The sequence below is a fragment of the Hemibagrus wyckioides genome, linkage group LG22 (assembly GCF_019097595.1).
Source record: "Hemibagrus wyckioides isolate EC202008001 linkage group LG22, SWU_Hwy_1.0, whole genome shotgun sequence".
NCBI classification, from domain to species: domain Eukaryota; kingdom Metazoa; phylum Chordata; class Actinopteri; order Siluriformes; family Bagridae; genus Hemibagrus; species Hemibagrus wyckioides.
Window position 1 is genome coordinate 1,838,611 of NC_080731.1, and position 22,130 is coordinate 1,860,740.

The 22,130-nt window shown below is 41.0% G+C and overlaps 1 protein-coding gene across 1 annotated transcript; it reads left to right on the plus strand.

The window, feature by feature from the left end:
* Positions 1 to 15,966: 15,966 nt before the first annotated feature.
* Positions 15,967 to 20,112, plus strand: znf703 (zinc finger protein 703). Its single transcript, XM_058374729.1, has 2 exons — positions 15,967 to 16,656; positions 17,904 to 20,112. The coding sequence occupies exons 1-2, from the start codon at positions 16,357 to 16,359 to the stop codon at positions 19,413 to 19,415; spliced, it is 1,812 nt and encodes a 603-aa protein (XP_058230712.1). The 5' UTR covers positions 15,967 to 16,356; the 3' UTR covers positions 19,416 to 20,112.
* Positions 20,113 to 22,130: the final 2,018 nt, after the last annotated feature.

The following is a 22,130-nucleotide window of genomic DNA, read 5'->3' on the forward strand; positions in this document are numbered from 1 at the left end:
TTTAGATCAGACTCGTGGAGATAAAATTACGTCCCATAAATCCGTTTCATTCCAGCTGCAGAGCTGAGCTCCAGAGTTCTGATAGAGAAGGATTATAATGTGTTTGATTGACAGGTGTAAAAACTCGACAGGTTCGTTTCCATCGTGAACACCACGGATGCGGCTGTCGTCATGGTGACGGTCATTTATTCGTCCTCTAATTTTTTTATGAAGTGGGAAGGAGCCGGTGCAGTGGAGCGCGATGCCGGTTAGTGTGAGGGAATGAAAACATCTGGTGTTTTTTAACAGCAGGTTTATGAGCTGAGAGGAAATTCTCTGAGTCGGTGAGTTGTGAGGCTGGAGCTGAAGCTGGAGCTGTAAATGACGCTGGAGCTGATCATCACTTATATAACATCACTAACTCAACACTTTATACACGCTAATGGTGCTAGAGACTTCAGAAACATCATCGCTAACTCACTGCTGCCACACACACACACACACACACCACGCAAACACACACACATACACACACACACACACACACACAGACACACCACACAAACACACGTACACACCACAAACACACACACACCAAGCAAACACACATACACACACACACACACACACACCAAGCAAACACACACACACATACACACACACACACCACGCAAACACACACACATACACACACACACACACACACACACACACAGACACACCACACAAACACACGTACACACCACACACACACACACACCAAGCAAACACACACACACATACACACACACACACACACCAAGCAAACATACACACACACACACACACACACACCAAGCAAACACACACACACATACACACACACACACACACACACACAGACACGTACACACCACACACACACACACACCAAGCAAACACACACACACATACACACACAAACACACACACACACAGACACGTACACACCACACACACACACACCAAGCAAACACACACACACATACACACACAGACACATACACACCACACAAACACATGTATACACCACACACACACACACCAAGCAAACACACACACACATACACACACAAACACACGTACACACCACACACACACACACACCAAGCAAACACACACACACACATACACACACACATACACACACAAACACACGTACACACCACACACACACACACACCAAGCAAACACACACACACACATACACACACACATACACACACACAAACACACACACATATAGAAACTCATACACACAAACATCTACACATATGTACACACAATACAAACACATAGACATATGTAGGCAAACACATACACAAACATACAAACATGTACACAAACACACACACACACATGTGTTTGAGTATGTGTGTGTGTTTGTGTGTGTGAGTGTGTGTGTTTGAGCATGTGTGTGAGTGTGTGTGTGTGTTTAATTTTACAGACAAAATACAACAAGAATCAGCAGAGAAGGTGTGTGTGTGTGTGTGTGTGTGTTTAATTTTACAGACAAAATACAACAAGAATCAGCAGAGAAGGTGTGTGTGTGTGTGTGTGTTTAATTTTACAGACAAAATACAACAAGAATCAGCAGAGAAGGTGTGTGTGTGTGTGTGTGTGTGTGTTTAATTTTACAGACAAAATACAACAAGAATCAGCAGAGAAGGTGTGTGTGTGTGTGTGTGTTTAATTTTACAGACAAAATACAACAAGAATCAGCAGAGAAGGTGTGTGTGTGTGTGTGTGTGTGTGTGTGCAGTCACCCCAATGCGTTCCTCCTGAAATGGCTTGTATCGTATTTGCAGAAACGCTGAACACCTTCTTACGTGTGATCGGATTTTTATGGTTTTTTTGTTGTTTTTTCACCACAGCGTGCTCTGACCTGATTTGCGGCCTACGTGCTCAGATCAGGACGTGTGTGTGTGTGTGTGTGTGTGTGTGTGGTTTTTTCCTCACTCACCGCTGATAACTTCACCATGTGGAGGACAATGGCTGCTTTTGTTTCAGCCAGAGCAGAGTCTGTGTGTGTGTGTGTGTGTGTGTGTTCTGAAGCATTTATGGCCTTAAATAAAATTCCCTCATTAACTTGAAGGCACGCTTGTGATTTCAGACAGACAGAGAGCACACACACACACACACACAGATTGAGGTTGATCTAAACTCAGTAGCTCTGTGAGCCTGTATTACGCAGCCTTCATGTTTTAATCTTCACTTCTTCACTCTGTCACTTCCACACACAGATACACACAGAGTCTCCCCGACACATTACACACCACTCCAGACGCTCACGCTGATTAGCAGGGATGAGTCACAGCCTGCAACACATACACACACACACACGTGCATACACATACACAAATCTAAACAAACACACACACACATACATACACATACACACATGTACACACACGTGTACACACACACACACAGACATGTAAATACACACACACACATATACACACATGTACACACACACACACACACACAAATTCACACGTGTACACACACACACAGACATGTAAATACACACACACACACACACACACACACACAGAAATGCACACGTGTACACAGACACACACATGTACATACCCACACTTACACACATGTACACACACATACATAGACATATGTGCACAAACACATATACACACACATATGTACAAAGCAATACACACATAGACATATGTATATACACACAGTACACACAAATAGACATATATACACACATGCACATACACATACACACACACACGTACACACAGTACACGCACATATACACACAGTACACACACACACACAAATACACATGCGTGTAAAAACAAGTGTACATGCACACACACATGTATACACACACACACACACACACAATGATCAGTGTTCACTCTGATTTGATTTAATGCAGTGTTTGGGTCGTGTGTATTTCATTCCTCCAGGAAATAAAAGTCTCATTCATTATTTTCTTTCATCTTTAATGTTGTTTTTTTACTCAGTAGAACAGAATAAAGTTTCCAAATGTAACGAAATAAACAGGTGAGTGAAACAGGAGGCTGCTCTGCTTTTAGCATCTTAACCTTGTGGAAGCTGCAGCTTTCCTGTTTAATGCCACGGAATCCGAGATAACACCAAACTGTCCCTCAGACGTGTGACCGAGATGCGCTAATAACACATAGCACTGACCGCTAACAGGTCCGGTGCACTGAGGCGCGGGGAAATGTCCGGCTGCAGCATGTTGGCTCAGGGTCTGGAATCTTTTAGCAAACGCTGCATCGCTTTATCACGCTAATCGTCTGTCATGTTGCTCACTCTCATGTGTCTGTTTTTCCTGTCTCTTCGTTTCCATAGTATTTTATTACAGCTGGTTTTGCTATAACACGACTCCTCTACACACACACACACACACACACATGTGAAGCTGTGCCACTCCGATTAGATCCGAGTTTTTCTCTGGTGAGGGACTGCAGAGCGAGTGCAAGTTCTGCTTTTCCTCATCCCTCAGGCCTGCTCTCGCGTGTCACTCACACGCCGTAAACCTGTCGCGCTTCTCTTCCTTCGAACCGGCAGTGTTCCCGGAGACGACACGGCCCCGCCTCTGGCCTCTGGGCACTCCATGCCGCACGCACCTCATCCTTCAGACACACCTAATTAAAGGGAGTGATTTGCATGCTGCCTCTCTCACTCAGATCTCCTCAGCATTCCCTTGCTCTGTCTGTCATCTTTAATCTCTTTCTCCGCGCCTAAATCACATGCGGTGGTTCGGCTCCCGGCCCGCGGCACCATCACGTCACGGCCGGAGCTCGGCCCAGCGTGCTCACGCGCATCACACATGCTTTAGTACGAGAAAAACACGAGGGAAGATAACCTTCAGTCCTGTGTCTGCTAACAGGAAGTGCTTTATAGCCGAAATACCGTGATTGGTCCTCGGATACGTTACGGTTTCTATAGCAACAGCTGGTTTACAAGGACCTGTACTCGAGAGGAGATGTTTTTTATTTAACATCAACAAGGAAGGAGTCTCCAGTGTCAGGGGGAAGCCAAACTTTTTTATTTTGTTGTATTCACTTCAACAGGTTTTTAGCAACTATGGGTCACGTTAGAGCTACATTACATTTCCAGTATTTAGCAGACTCCCTTATCCAGAGCGAATTGAGGGTTAAGGGCCTTGCTCCAGGGCCCAGACATGGCAACTTGGTGGACCTAGGATTTGAACGCACCGCCTTCTGATCATTAATCCAACACCTTAACCACTAACCTACCAGATAAACAAACCTCCACAATGTTCTGATAAACTTCACACACACATCACACACAAATCATGTACATACATCACACATACCTCATATACACATCATATACATCACACACACATCATATACACACATCATATACATCACACACACATCATATACACACATCATATACACACATCATATACATCACAAACATCATATACATCACACACACATCATATACATCACACACACATCATATACACACATCATATACACACATCATATACATCACACACACATCATATACACACATCATATACATCACACACACATCATATACACACATCATATACATCACACACACATCATATACATCACACACACATCATATACATCACACACACATCATATACACACATCATATACATCACACACACATCATATACATCACACATCATATACATCACACACACACATCATATATATCACACATCATATACATCACACACACATCATATACACACATCATATACACACATCATATACATCACACACACATCATATACACACATCATATACACACATCATATACATCACACACACATCATATACACACATCATATACATCACACACACATCATATACACACATCATATACACACATCATATACATCACACACACATCATATACATCACACACACATCATATACATCACACACACATCATATACACACATCATATACATCACACACACATCATATACATCACACATCATATACATCACACACACATCATATACATCACACACACATCATATATATCACACATCATATACATCACACACACATCATATACACACATCATATACATCACACACACATCATATACATCACACATCATATACATCACACACACATCATATACATCACACACACATCATATATATCACACATCATATACATCACACATCATATACATCACACACACATCATATACACACATCATATACACACATCATATACATCACACATCATATACATCACACACACATCATATACATCACACATCATATACATCACACACACATCATATACACACATCATATACACACATCATATACATCACACATCATATACATCACACACACATCATATACATCACACACACATCATATATATCTCACATCATATACATCACACACACATCATATACACACATCATATACATCACACACACATCATATACATCACACACACATCATATACATCACACACACACATCATATATATCACACACACATCATATACACACATCATATACATCACACACACATCATATACATCACACACACATCATATACATCACACACACACATCATATACATCACACACACATCATATACATCACACACACATCATATACATCACACACACACATCATATATATCACACACACATCATATACACACATCATATACATCACACACACATCATATACATCACACACACATCATATACATCACACACACATCATATACACACATCATATACATCACACACACATCATATACATCACACACACATCATATACATCACACATCATATACATCACACACACACACACATCATATACATCACACACACATCATATACATCACACACACACACACATCATATACATCACACACACATCATATACATCACACACACATCATATACATCACACACACACACACATCATATACATCACACACACATCATATACATCACACACACACATCATATACATCACACACACACACACATCATATACATCACACACACACATCATATACATCACACACACACACATCATATACATCACACACACATCATATACATCACACACACACACATCATATATATCACACATCATATACATCACACACACATCATATACATCACACATCATATACATCACACACACACACACATCATATATATCACACATCATATACATCACACATCATATACATCACACATCATATACATCACACACACATCATATACATCACACATCATATACATCACACACACACACACACACATCATATATATCACACATCATATAAATCACACATCATATACATCACACATCATATACATCACACACACATCATATACATCACACATCATATACATCACACATCATATACATCACACATCATATACATCACACATCATATACATCACACACACACACATCATATACATCACACATCATATACATCACACATCATATACATCACACATCATATACATCACACACACACACATCATATACATCACACACACACACATCATATACATCACACATCATATACATCACACATCATATACATCACACATCATATACATCACACACACACACATCATATACATCACACACACACACATCATATACATCACACATCATATACATCACACATCATATACATCACACATCATATACATCACACACACACATCATATACATCACACATCATATACATCACACACACACATCATATACATCATATACATCACACACACACACACACACATCACACACACCAAACACACTCTTTACACCCATTCTCAGTAAAATCCTCCACAGTCACCCCCACGCCCCCCTTCCCCTACTGCCCCGGGGGTAAGTGATCTCCTGCTGTGAGCTGTGGTGTTTATTGTGACTGTGAGGATCAGAGCAGAATGCAGCTCTTGTCTCTGGAAGTGTAGAGTTCTTCTTCCTTTCAACCTTTTGTTTGCTTTCTGTATTGCTAAAGAGCCGGGCTGTGATACCACCTCCAATTACCAACACACCTCCCGCCTTAAAGAGACCTGTCATCCCTATCTCTCTATCTCTCTCTCTCTCTCTCTCTCTCTCTCTATCTATCTATCTATCTATTGTGGAATATTGTTGTTAGAATGTTAATAAACATTACTTAAAAATAATTGAAGAAAAAATGAGCAACAAATCCCATCCTTCAGTATGAGTTAAAGCAGTTGTTGTAATTCTTTACATTTTTTGCGTAAGTTCAGGTGTAAAGAAACTTCCTGAATAAACCTGACAGACTGGGGCTCAGGAAAATTCTTTCTATCAGACTACAATTGTTAGCATAGTGGCTAGTTAAGCAGCGAGTTGCAAAAAAAGCAAAAAAAAAAAAACAGACTGGAAAATTCTAATGGTGTGAAAATGAATTTCTGAATTAATTTAAGAAGAAAAAAAAAGTGCTATAATGTTAGCGTTTGATGGTGGAAAATGTTGCCCCAATGTTGTAGGAATGTTTCTAAATGTTAAACAGACAAGATTTAAATTGGTTCTCTTATGAAAGGGAACGAATTTGTTCAAAATAGCGAATTTGTTTTTTTTTGGGCTGAGAAGGTAAAGCGTGAGCTGGCGTCTGGATCCCAGCAGCGATCACATGACTTTCCACTCAGACTTTCTGGCTTTCTACACCGCCGCTGAAGAAGCCGCCGCCGTGTGAAGACTGACGTTTAGCGTTAATGACGAGGAGACGAGCAGCAGTGGCAGCAGCAACGTGGAGTGAAGTGAAATGTGACGTTTTCTCTTTTTAGTTATATAAAAGTGTCTTTCCTCTCGTCACACCGCACCGGGATTCTCTGACAGAGCGTGACATAGCGTTGTGTAGCGTTGCGTAACATTACTACATCTTCCACCAGAACCATGCAGAAATCCAAACAAATATTCTTCAGAGCCAATAACAAGATCTCTTTTAGTCCGTTAGCGAGTTCCGTTCCTGGTTAACTTATCAACGTAGCGTTCCTGTGAGTCTGAATCAGCGTCCTCGTCACGAAATCGGCTAACAATAGAGCTCTCTAATAAAGAATTAGTTTACAGGCTAGCATAATTTATGCAATATGGGATGATAAAACAAATTTGCGAAGCCAGAAACAAAGCACAGAGTTTATTTCCTTCTTCTGGACATCTTCACACCGCGGTCAACCGCAACATGACAGTTTGAGTGGAGGAACAGATGAGCGAGGTGGATTACTCACGCTGGGGATCATTAATCGTCCAGAAAGAGACGCTGTAATAATACCTGTGACACATCACCTGCCTTTGATCATCTGTCAAGCTGTCAGACGGAGCGTTTCAGGGTGTGTCCATGTGTGTGTGTGTGTGTGTGTACTTTTTTTGTTGGCTTTAAAACCGACAGGATGTTGACAAGTTCAAACCCTCAGCTAGCATAACTCTAAACACACAGTCTGGAATACAGAAGGAAAATGTCATGCTCTTATGCTACACAAAGCGAGGGGAAAAAAAAAACCCATGCTAGCTCTCGGGGCTCCGCCTCTCCGTGGGTCAAGAGTTCAAGCTTTCTGTCTTATTGTCATTTTTATTACTGAGAACGGAGCAGGCATGCGCTTTCATCCGTCTCTGCAGGTGTGCTTTGTTTTGATCGACTCTAAAGGTCTGGGGTCCTACACCATTTTACACACCAGGCTCTGCAGAGAATGCCGCCATGGCTCGAATTCCTGTTCTGCAGGAAGCCGAGGAGACACGAGCGGTCATGTGACCTCAACAGCACCGACAATTATGCCGTAAATCAAAGATGATGTTTTCGTGAAAACGTGGCAGTTATCAGGAATTTTGGATGATGTCAACGTTCACGTCTGTTTTCTTAAGAGTTCTTCCTCCTTTCTGAGGCAAAACAGTTATTTTGTTTATGCTAAAAAACTTTTTTTATTAGCAAAACTTGTATAAATTTTCGCAGTGGCGGGCCATGCATTTCACACCTAGGCCTTCACTGGCCTTCACCAAATCGATTTCTTCTCCTCTGTCAGCCATTGTGAGTTAAAATATATATATTTTATTTAGTTTGTGCGGTTCACTGCCTCTGACTGCTCCAATTATCCAATCAAAGGATAGGAAATTGCTGACGTAATCGTATGCCTGCTAGATGGCCCCAGTGACGCCAACTCGAAATCTGATTGGTTAATGTAACAATTTCATTGCCACTTATTTTAAGCTCCGGGCGCCTGCACTATTGATTCTGAAGGCCTTAAGACAGATTTCTTTCACTCTGGGAACACATGATGTCATCCACTGTCTGAAATATGATTGGATAAATAATCTTATCATAAATATACACTACTGGAAGCAGCGCAACCGAGAGAAAAGCTATGAAATGTAGAGAATAGACTATTGGGAATAATTTAATACACATTCATGGAAAAATATATTAAATATATTAAAATGCAAGTCATTGATTCAGATCACTGCTGTTTAGGCCAGCAGAAAAGGCCTTGCTGACCCTAATGGTCCACCACTGTATTTTAGTGTATAGTTTAGTACTACTAGTTTAGCTACTATGAAGTAACTTAATAAAGTTAGCTAGCACGCTAGCAATCTTATTCACTGTTATTCTTGCACTAAATAATAACCAGCCTCCTGTTAGCTAGCTCTGTAGTGAAGATGCCTTATTAATACTGTCAAATACAGAACAAGCCAAGATAAGTAGTGAGCTAGTTAAAGCCAGAGCAGTGACATTTTAACTTATTTATATAGGCTATGTTTCGCCCTATGTGCGCTGGGATAGGCTCCAGCAGACCCCCGTGACCCTAGGAGTCCTAGGAATAAGCGGGTATAGACAATGAATGAATGAATGAATATAGGCTATGTTAGGTTAGGCTAGGCTAGGGTAGATTAGGTTAGGTTGGGCTAGGCTAGGTTAGGCTAGGCTATGCTAGGCATGTTAGGCTAGGTTAGGTTAGGCTAGGTTTGTTAGTAGGCTAGGCTAAATTAGGCTAGTCTAGGTTAGTTTTGATCAGGTCAGACTATGCAAGGCTAGGCTAGACCAAGCTGAGCTAGGTTAAGTTTGGCTAAGCTAGGTTAGGTCAGGTCAGGATAGACTAGGTTAGGTTTGGTCAGGTCAGGTCAGGCTAGGCTCGGCTAGACCAGGCTACACCAGGTTAGGCTAGGTTAATTTAGGTTAGGATAGGTCAGGCTTTTTGCTAGGTCAGTTTAGGCTAGATTAGGCTAGGACTGTCACCTCATCATCATCTCTGATCTGGTCATCATCTTTGATCAGTCAGGTAATGTTGAAGGAGATGTGGACAACTGCTTGAGCTAGCGTTCAGCTATAAGTTGAATATATCTCTGAAAACCCCACAAATGCTCTGAGCACCAGGCCTGAGATGCCAACAGGACCAGCAGCAGCCTTGCATGGAGCACATCTCTGGTGGAGAAACAGAGATCTGGGTGTCAGAAATTAAATTTATCACATATACATTACTACACAGATTCCTTCTTCACATATCCCATCTTTGGGGGTTAGGGTCAGAGCACTGGGTCAGCAATGATGCAGCACCCCTGAAGCAGGGTGGGTTGTGGGCAATGGTGGCAACTTGGAAGTGCTGGGGCTTGAACCCTGAGCTTCCACTCAGCTACCCATAGCTTTAACCACGTGAGCTACCACCACCCCACTTCCCCCAGGAGAAAGTGAAAGCACAGCTTCGGTATACTCTGTTGTTTTTTTCTGGTCAAAGTGAGCATATGGTTTAAGGATATGATTTAAGGGTCTTGAAGACAGTGGCTGGAATCAACACATCTGTTGACATCAGTATGGAAGTTCTGTGTGGAGAGACCAGTCTGGGTGCTGGACTTGAGGAGTCTGAACTGTCTAGCCATGCTTTCACCCATCTTAGTGATGAGGTGTACGTCTGGAGTAGCAGCAGGGGCAGCTGATCAAATTGACCAAGGTGAGATGGCTTTAAAAGTTTCATTTGTATTAGTATAGACATGATCCATACATTTTGGAAAAATCTGGTAGTCCCTCCAGGAGTTTGAGAAGTCATCATCATAGCAACTTATCTGAGTAACGACACAATCCCTTCACCAACGTTTCTTTACATAGATGCAAACGCCTTCTTTTCTGAGGAACCTTTCCCAGAATGCACTGCTGCTTAGCTCATGTGGCTATTATATGCTCTGCATAAAGCAGCATTTGTGCTAATCAGTACACAGAGTCAAAACTAGTGAGAAGAAAGACTATAGAAGGTTTTCTGACACCTTTTCATCATTCTATTCTATTCTATTCTATTCTATTCTATTCCATAACAACATGCTAGCAAAGCTAGCACATTACTAAAGTTAGTTATCATGTGGTTTTTAATTTTTTTTAATGTTTTAAATGTCATTGTTCTAGCAAATATGGATTTCTACCACCATCAGTACTCCATACACCATATTGCTGGAAAGTTGAAGTCATATGCTAGTGCTAATGTTAGCATAATGCCAGTCTCCACTCTAATTCATCCCAAAGGTGTTCTATGGGGTTGAGGTCAGGACTTTGTGCAGGCCAGTCAAGTTCCTCCACACCAAACTCACTCATCCATGTCTTTATGGACCTTGCTTTGGTCACTGGTGTGCAGTCATGTTGGAACAGGAAGGGGTCATCCCCAAACTGTTCCCACAAAGAGGATGGAATTGTCCAAAATGTCTTGGTATGAAGCTGAAGCATTAAGAGTTCCTTTCACTGGAACTAAGGGGCCGAGTCCAACCCCTGAAAAACAACACCTGAATTCAATGATTTGGAGGGGTGTCCCAATACTTTTGGCAATGTAGTGTATATATCTGATACTTTTGAAAACCTATACATAGCTACTCTGTAATATATGTTCTAAAGTATTTTGAATATTTCAGACCTGTTCATGTGTGCAAATCTAAAATTAACTTTTTTTTCTTTCATTTACATCCTGATTTGATTTTGTTTTGTTTTTCTACCTCTGCACTCTGCCTTGTAGCTACACATGCTCCCTGGTTTCTCTCATCATTTGAATGGCTTTTTTTTTTTAAACATTGTGCTGTTGCTCACATTTATGGTCAATATCCTGTTTCGTTCTCGGTATGCAAATCAGCTCGCCACTCTACACGCGCTTTTCACGGCTGCAGGTCTGACGATGCAAAACGCATGCAAAGCCACGTGAGAAGGCAAATCCAGGCTGGGAAGTAGGGAGAAAAAAGAGCACAGATGGCTACAGGTTTCAGTTTATCGCCTCGGATAATGAAAACAAGGCAGTAAAAACAAAAGAGAAAAACTTCGAGAACACGTCTTCTATAAAGCTACAGATAAACGGATGATCCACTGAAAGAGAAACACTGAAGAGAAACAAAAGGTTCAGGTTTTATTTGTTTTGGTGGATTTAGAAACATTAAGTACAATTTATAAGGTATAAAAGACTTTAGATTGCATCCAGATTCTGAAGAACCACTTGTGAAAAACTCATGTGATAAACATTATAAAATGGCTAACACTGGGTCTAAATCTGCTACACTCACAAGACTATAAACAGATGAACTTACCAATTCAGTTTTATTATGCGAGCTAGCTAACATTAATGCTAAATTTGGAGCAGAGCCACAACAAATAATTTGTTAACTTTTAATGTAATTTTCAGTTCACAAATGACAACATTTAAAAGTATTTTTTTGATGAATAATTAATGAAATGATTAATTTTTAATATTTTAGCTAGCTAACATCACTACAGGTGAAGAAAACATCGCCTTTAAATTGTATACCTTCTACTACATATGAGATATTTTTCAACATCTTCTATTTAGCATCTTATTTTTCACTATAACTATTTTTCATCTAATTAATCCATAATTACAAATACATCCTGACTAATTTCGTTGTGTTTGCATCATCTGACCAGTTATGGATGGTGCGTAAGTAGTGAGCTAGCCTGCTTAGAACTAGCTTACGAAACTTTATCATTTATTGTTTATTTCATGAAAAGGTAAAGTTGTTCATTCATAAAAACATTTTCCTAGCTAGCTTTTAGTGTTGTGTTTATGAAATTTTTTAGCTTGCTAGCTGTAAAGTTACTGTAGATAGCAAGATTTTAAATGGCTAGCTCCCTTCAACCTTCTGCTTTTAAAGTCTTTTAATTATATATACATATACACCGATCATTCATAACACTGTGAGCAGTGACCGGTGAAGTGAATAAGACTGAGTATCTCCTCATCATGGCACCTGTTAGTGGGTGGGATATATTAGGCAGCAAGTGAACATTTTGTCCTCAAAGTTGATGTTAGAAGCAGGAAAAATGGACAAGCGTAAGGATTTGAGCGAGTTTGACCAAAAGGGCCAAATTGTGATGGCTAGACCACTGGATCAGAGCATCTCCAAAACTGTGTTGCTCAAATTGCTGAAGAACTTAATGCTGGTTCTGACAGAAAGGGGCCTGAATACACAGTGCATCAGTTTGTGTACGGGGCTGCATAGCCACAGACCAGTCAGGGTGCCCATGCCGAATCCTGTGCATTGCCGAAAGTGCGAACAGTGTGCACGCGAGAATCAGAACTGGACCACGGAGTAATGGAAAAAGGTGCCCTGGTCTGATGAATCACGTTTTCTTTTACATCAAATGGATTGCGGGGTGCCATAATGTTATGGCTGATCGGTGTGTGTGTGTGTGTGTGTGTGTGTGTGTGTGTCTTGTTAGACACTAATTTACATGTGCATGTGGTGGGTGAGGATTAGCAAACATGCATGTGTGTACTGTTCATATTTAAATAGCAAATTAAAATGATGGACAGCGTTGTTCTTGGTTTTAAAGGTATTTGTTTTGCAAAATTAGTCATATAGGCTCAGTGTAAACTCCCTTTCATGTGTTTGTAGCAACACTTAAGGCAAACCTACAACTGTTTATCTTAATACCAGCCTGTCATGTTATGGAGAAACCGCAAAGTGTAAATTCCTGTCGGAAAACCAAAAGTTACAGCTTTACTTTGGACTGTTACATAAAGCACTGACACTGGAGACTCCTTCCAGTAAACGTTACAGAGACATAACTTAGCAGAAAACTTAGCAAAAAAAAAAAAATTATTTGTTATGTAACAACACAGGTTTTGGCGCATATGGTGTACGAGACAAAATGTGCAAAATGTTACCGTAGAAACCATAAAAAGATAACCGACCAATCAGAATTCAGAATTCGACAGTGTCGAGGTATAAACGTTTTTTAATACACGTCTATTTGTTATACGTCTTACATCATCAATCAGTGTGGTTGCACATGGTCTCCTTAATGTGAGGATAGCTTTACAATAACACAATGCATGATGGGAATTCAGTTCTGGCTCCTGTAAGTAACAGGGCGTGGTGCGAGCAGTCAGTTGGTTTGTAGGAACATTGACTATTCTTAGCCTGGATCATTCTTCCAGTCTGGCAAAGTCAAAGAGTGTCCCGTAAAACAAGCCTCGCCTTTGTGTATCCAGAGCACACAAAGGATGAAATAATGCAGGCGGTTTAAAATCGCGAACAATTATAGGCCATAAATTACTCCCGAGCTTCAAAGGCATTCAGACGCTAAACTATTACAGGCTGCCTGCTCCAACAGCCGCTCTGCCAGGCTTCGGTTTTAAGTAATGAAGCCAATTCATTGCATAATTAAGTTAGCTAAATTACTCCGTTAGCAAAGCAGTCTGCGGTAATGGAATAAAGTTATTAACATTCCAGCTTTGGAAACCGACACCATTTTGACACGAGCGGTTGTTGTGTGTTGGATACATCATTTGGTGTCATTAGAACTGCAAGAACGAGCAGCTTGTGTTGGAGAAAGCAGAAATCGGTGCAGTGGCCATGTGAACTGGAACGGAGAAATAAATCCAGAGAATAAAAACACGTATCGCGTTGACTCCAGTGACTGTGATTGATCTTATCTTTTTAGTGTTTTATTTAATTTTTTTTTAGTATACTTCTCTTTTTTTTAATAATTTCTTTTTATTATTTATTTATTTATTTATTTTAAAGTGCTCTTTCTAATTTGGAGGTAAAAGTGTTTTAAATGAAGGAGAATGTCTCGTATCTGATCGTTTTATTTTTTAGAATGTTTAGAAAATAATTTTAGTTTTAAACAAACAATACTGCCTAATCTAATATTCTCATTTTTCTTTCTTTAATTTATCAAAAAAAATGTTATATCTATTTTTCTACATATTAATTTTGAGCTGTTGATCTTTCACATTTGTTTAGATGACTTCTTTAAAATTTTGGGGAAAAAAATATAATGTTTAAAAATCAGGCTAAGTAACCTGTTACAGTAATTACTCTGTAAATAAAAAAATTAAAAAAAATAAATGAAAATAAAATTAAAATGATATAAATGGTGAGTGTCTCTGGTCTCTGATTGATTTTATATTTCTAAAAATTGATTTTATATTTCTTTTTTAAATAGTAAAAAAGTTGCTCTACAATTGAAATAACATCATATTTAGAGATATGAATAGTTTCTTTGTGAATTGAACTAAACATTTGAGAAGTTTGTCACTCAGAGACTCCATGGTGACATGTTTCAGTGTGAAGGAAGTAAAAAATATTCCGTTAGCGGTTGATAATAAAGTGTCACTGTAGTGTAATAAAGACTTTTCTTTTTTTCATTCATTTCACAACACTTCTGAGGAAAATGTTGACATTCCTGACAATCTGGTCATATTTGTTTGCACACTTCACTACTGCTTTTATACGTTTAGCTCCATTTCTGTGGAGAATTTGGGTCATGCTAATCCACCCACACACCTCCTCGAGCACACAGCGGCGCTTTCAGTCAGGCCGGGAAGAGTGGGAGGAGCGTGGGCGATATTGTCCCGCCCTCATTCACCACAGTCACCTCCTACTCTGGTCTGCGATTGGCCGGCGGCTGGTGGCTTTGAAGCGCCGCTCCAGCGCTCGGTGAGAGCAGCGCGAGCGCGGCACGCACAGAGACAGAAGTGAGGAGGACAGCGCGAGCGCGGACGGAGACGAGCACAGGACCGGACGTACACCGGGATTTTTTCATCGATGTAATTTTTTTTCTCCTCAGTTTAAAGGATCCGCACTATTTCTGTTTTTTTTTTGGTGCTGACTGATTTCTATATTTCTGTAAGTACGCAGGTGTGTTTTTTGGAGTTGATACTACTCGCACGAGGGAGTGTATCGTTTGACCAGAGAGACGCGTTTTCCTGTTTATTCGGAAATTTTTTTGGTCACCCCCTACAACCCCGTTCGGATATTTCTACCGATCTTTGGAAGCCAGTGCCATGCGGATACTCGCGCGCTGCAAATGAGAAACGGACGACGCGCTCGCGCCACATGAGCGACGTGCCCTCGCCGTCTGGAGTCGCGCGGACACCGAGTCCCCCCGCCCCGGAGAGCAGCTGCCCCGCCGGCACCTCGCACCCCGACCGCAGCTTCGCTGTCGGCCTGAGCGGCGATTCACGAGCACACGATCGAGCTCCACGGCTCGCGCTCGCCTCGCTGCCCCTCGCGGATCCGGTGCGTCACGCGAAGCGCCTTCCCGTACGGATTCTCCAAATGCTGAGCGCGCGCGCGGCTCACATGCTCCACGCGGACTACCTGCAGCCGCTCAGCTCCGCGCCGCTCCCCATCGAGGTATCATCATCATAATAATTATAATAATAATAATTTACTTGTACCTGGTTTCATAATTACTGTATTTAAGGGAAAATTAAACTATTTTTCTGGATAAATATTTTACTTCTTTGCGTATTTACATGAAATTAAATCAAATTCAAACTAAAACTTTATTTATTTATTTATTTATTTATTTATTTTTGGGGAAAGCACTAGAAAAATTAGAACTAAAATTCAATTACTTTTTTATTTAAGAATTTAAGAAATATTCTAAATAATAATAATATTAATAATAATCAACCAAATAAACACACGTGATTTTTAAGATAAAAAAGTTGACATTTTTGTACTGATTAAACGGTTTACACACTTTCAAAAATGCAAATAAAAGAAAAACAAGCACAATATAAAAGTGCAATATAATATGTTAATTTGTTAATTATATAAAAAAAATATTCATTATTAAAAATATGTAAGGAAATCTCTACAAACGAAAATTTGAACCACAAACAAACAGTTCTTTGAGTGAGTTTTTATTTTTTGTTATTATTTTCCTCCTACGCTTTTTCCCCCAGAGCGTTTTACAAACACGGTGTCATCATTTTCAGCATTCCCACATCGGTTTAGTTTTCCTGACCATTAGCGTTAAATTAATGTTGGTCAATATAGAGTTCGCCAAAAAACCTTCTACTTTCATTTTATCTAGTAAACAAAGCGTCATGTTATATTTGCTTTAGATCAGTATTCGGATATAAAAGATAGGCTTCTTGTGAACAGGTGGCGTGTCAGGGTTCAGGAAGCGTTGAGTAAAAACCACAGGAGTAAATATTTCACAATTCTAACACTGTTTATTGTTTAAAAACAGAACGGGTTAAAAAAAGATTCAGATCTCGGATCTCAGACTAGAAACCAGAAGACTGTTCCGTCTGTGTTAAAACACTTGACCTATTCGTGTTTAAAGAAGAAAATATATAACCCGTGTAAAAAAACAGAGTAGTTTGGACATACCGTAAGCTCCAGAGCACTTCCAGAAACAACATGTCATTTTGAGCTCCTTGGCAATTCTTTTTTTAATGAGGAGTCTATAAATGAATCGACTCATTAACGAAGGCTTTATGAAGGAAACACTAGCTCCCTCCTTTCCCGTTAAAAATATTGTGGATGTCCCCTGAGTTCCAGTTCAAAAGATCATTTCCAAGCCCTGCTTTTTTTTTATAATGGTTGCTTTTTTATGAATTGAAACTGAACATGTGTCTTCCTTTCAGCTGGATGCTAAGAAGAGTCCACTAGCCCTCCTGGCTCAAACCTGCTCCCAGATCGGCAAGCCAGATCCCCCTTCGTCCTCCAAGATAAGCTCACTCTCCTCGGGCAACTTGGGAGACAAAGATGGTCGGTCAACCGGGTCGGGTATTAAATCGGCAGAGCAGCAGCAACAGCAGGGCCTGGAGGACAAGTCCAGCTTCAAGCCTTACTCCAAAAACAGTTCAGAATGCCGGAAGGATGGAGTCGTTCTAAGCGGATCGGCCGACAAGCCCGGGTTCAGGACATCTGGTGGGAGTTCGGCTACGACGACGTGTCCATCGTTCCCTCCTCATACCTCTTCTCCAAGGACCTGCTCGCCGTCCCAGCATGCCCCGGGTCAGGCACATGTACACCGCCAGACACAGTCTCCATCCATGCAGAAACCCCTCAGTGTAGACTCCAAAACCGGAAGTTCTGACTCAAGCACAGAGAGTAGCAGTGGCAGCGATCGTGGCGGGAAAAAAGACTTGGATAACAGCAGACTTGATAATGCCCAGATAGCTAACTCTAGCCAGGCACGAGCGAGCGTCAACTCCAGCAGTGGTAGTGCCTCAAGTAGCCCTCGACCAGAAAGCAAGAACGATTCCCAACCTCCACAGACATCCTTAGCTAATTCCAGCCATGTTGCCCCAATTTCACCATTCAAACCTGGACACTCTGTGTTCCCCTTGCCTGCTTCTACCTTGGGATACCATGGCTCCATAGTTGGTGCCTATGCTGGCTATCCTTCCCAGTTCATCTCTGGGTTGGACCCTGCCAAGACTGGTTTAGTAGGTGCTGCTGGGATCACAAAACACCCAAGTTCCAGTCCTTTAACGGGAACGTCTCCTCCATCCTTTATGCAAGGCTTGTGCCGGGACCCGTATTGCCTCACTTACCCCAACACGCCCCACTTAGGGGGTAGCAACTGCAACACTTGTGTCCATGATCCATCCTCGACTCTCAAGTCAGGATTCCCATTGATGTACCCTTCTCCACACCTCCATGCGCTCCATCCAGGCTCTCTGTCCACGTCCGGTGCTTCCGGCTCCCTCTCCCACCCGCTCTACACCTATGGATTCATGCTTCCTAGTGACTCTCTTCCTCATGCCTGCAACTGGGTCTCTGTCAGCGGGCCCTGCGACAAGCGCTTTGCTACTTCAGAGGAACTTTTGGCGCACTTGCGCACTCATACCTCCCTTCCTGGTGTGGATGGAAAGCTGTTATCTGCATATCCTTCCACTGCCTCTTCTTCTGCTGCTTCTTGCCACCTACACCTACCCCCTCCTAGCAGCCCCGGGGCTCTTCCAAGCTCCTTCTCGCTTCGAGGTTCTCCCGGACTTGGCCTGGCTCGCTACCATCCTTACAGCAAACCCCATTTGCCAGGAGCACCTTCCTTACCTATGCACTCTCTCCCTGCAACAGCACCGTACTACTCACCCTACGCTCTCTACAGCCAGAGACTGGGCTCGGCATCGGCACTCGGTTACCCTTGATGGAAAGACCACAGGTGGAGGATGAGCAAGAGGTCAAAACAAGGACAAGGACCATCCAAAAAGGAGCTTTAAATGGATGGAGATACCTCTGTAAACCATGGAGGTGGGAAGCACAGGAACACAGAGAGAACCCTGAACCTAATGGAACTTTAATATTATTTGATGATCAAAGTTTTATTTCAGTTTATTAATAAAAAAAAGTATATTTATTTTTCTCTCGAGCGCTTGGCTTTGTACTTTGGGAAACATTTACCGTCTAAATGCATTCGTTGTCACTTTGGTACAGGAACAATATTTTCAGAGATCGATATCGCTCTTTCCACAATACATTTTTATAACAAACACTCATTTATCTTTCAGTTGTCACTTTGATTGTTTATTTTTCCTTTTGCTTTCTCCAGTGCTCCAGCAAGCATGACTTGCCTGACAGCCGGTTTCTTCTTGGAAATTTGCCATTTTTTTGTTCCTTTTTTTTTTGTACTTGTACAGTTCAAAAAAAATAAAACACAAACAGACAGATGTGATATATTTTCTATGGTGAGTGATTGGGCGAGCTGGAGAGAGAGAGATAGTTTACTGGTGGGTCGAAGGGAAACGGGGGGGGTAATAAATACAAACAATTAAGAGTCCTATGTAGAGATGGTGGCGCTATACACTTAACAGAATGTCTTATTTTGTGAAATAAACAATAACTTGATTACATGTGTTAAATGTTTTTAGTTCTTGGCATCTTTTTATCATTTAGAGTAGATGTATAGATCTGAGATAGCATCGTAGCATCGAACACCATGCTAATGGCTAAACTGCTAAACTTTTACACATTTTGTGTAGAAACTAACAGTCTCAACTCCAATTTTACAGCTAATATTAGAACAATCTATAGCTTACATCCGCCTTCAGGTCAAACACTCCTGTAAAAACTTGTAAAAACAGTCTCCATTTTTACCTCACTCCTTGGAAGCCACGCCCCCTTTCCCACTGATCTTGAAAAATGCACCCATTAGCATGAAAGAAAATCTCTTTGACTTAGCTAATATTAGAAGAATCTATAGCTTACACCAGTTAGCTAATGTTACTGAGTTTCCAGGTCAAACATATCTGTAAAGACTCAAATGTACCCATTAGCATGATATACATTTACGTTTAGCAAATGCCCTTATCTAGAGCAAATTACAATTTATCTAATTTTATACAACTTAGCAAATGCAGGGTTAAGGGCCTTGCTCAGGGGTCCAGCAGTGACCTGGGATTCAAACTCACGACCTTCTGATCAGAAGTCCAACGCTTTAACCACTAAGCTAACACAATGAAATAAAAAAAACTTTGACTTGGCTAATATTAGAAAAAATCAATAGTTCACACCAGTTAATGTTACTGAGTTGTCAGGAAAAATATGTCTAAAAACTTTTTTTTTGCAGACAATTTTACCTCACCCCCTGGAAGCCATGCCCCTTTTCCCACTGATCTAGAAAAATATATCCATTAGCATGAAATAAAATCTCTTTGACTTAGCTAACATTAGAAAAATCTATACTTTACATCAGTTAGCTAATGTTATGAGTTTTCAGGTCAAACATGACACTTTTATCTTAACTAAAACAGACTTAAGTGCCACTTTAGACACATGACTGGTGAAGGGACTGCTTGTTCCTCTTTGGGGTTGCCAGATCTGGTCTTACAAATTACAAACAATCTCTAGGTGTTAAACTAGCCATAGGACCCTAGTTTTCTTCATTAATGTGCACCATTTGTAGCTCCACAGTGCTGTTGTTGTGTAAAGTGCTTCCTCAGCATCGAACAATCCGGTGACTCTTAACCACAGCTCTGTAGGAGGCCAGTAATAACCCTGCTGAGGGCCTGAACTCACTCCCATGCAAGCTCTGATGGATCGCTCCCGCCACACAAAGGCCAAAAGACGACAACAGGAGTCTGTTAGCGGAGAAATATTTATCACGCGTCCCTGACACGACCCTCAGGAGGATGGCCCTTTATTGTTGGAGCTCCGTATGAGGTCTGCAGGGTCGGCTGATGAAGGTCGCTCGGATACCGAGTCTAAACCGGACGCTAGCTCTGAGGACTGGTGGAATATTTTTATATTTATAAGTACTCGCTGTGGTAGCGGGAGTAATTTCACAGTAATGTATCTTTGAAGGTTGTTTAAGCAGGCTGGAGTGAGAACTGGGTTATTTCACACACACACACACACACACACAAACACACACTGAGTTCATTAGCACTTCAGACAGAAGAGGACACTGCACAGGTGTCACTTGACAGGACCATTAACTGAATTGATCACAGCAGAGAGCTCGGTTAGTCCAGCTTGTCCAGCAAGGTCACTGCCCACTAAAGCTTCTTACCAAAGATTTTAAGCTTTTAAAGATTCTCTCAGTGGTGATGATGATGATGATGACAATGTTCTTTTCTCTACGTATCACACCGAGCATAAGAAAGAAGGGTAAGATAGATTAGCTGTATTAAACTAGCACTCAGATGGACTTTCATGTCGTTCTGATGAAAATGCTGCTTCTTTAGAATGGATATCATGATCAATTTTGTCACATTTTGTCTGAGATATTGCAGCTAATCATGATGGAATTTTAAGAACGATATAAATATATACAGATATCGCGATACAGCGTTTCACACCTCAAGTGGCTTCTCTGTGGGGTTCTAGCTGTATTTTGTTCTTTATGTGATTAAATGGTTTCCCCA

What these genes read in the sequence shown, in the direction of transcription:
- znf703 (XM_058374729.1), top strand. Translation starts at nt 16,357, where the DNA reads ATGAGCGACGTGCCCTCGCCGTCTGGAGTCGCGCGGACACCGAGTCCC. An exon ending in CCGCGCCGCTCCCCATCGAG is followed by an intron (nt 16,657 to 17,903) that starts GTATCATCATCA and finishes TCTTCCTTTCAG; the next exon opens with CTGGATGCTAAGAAGAGTCC.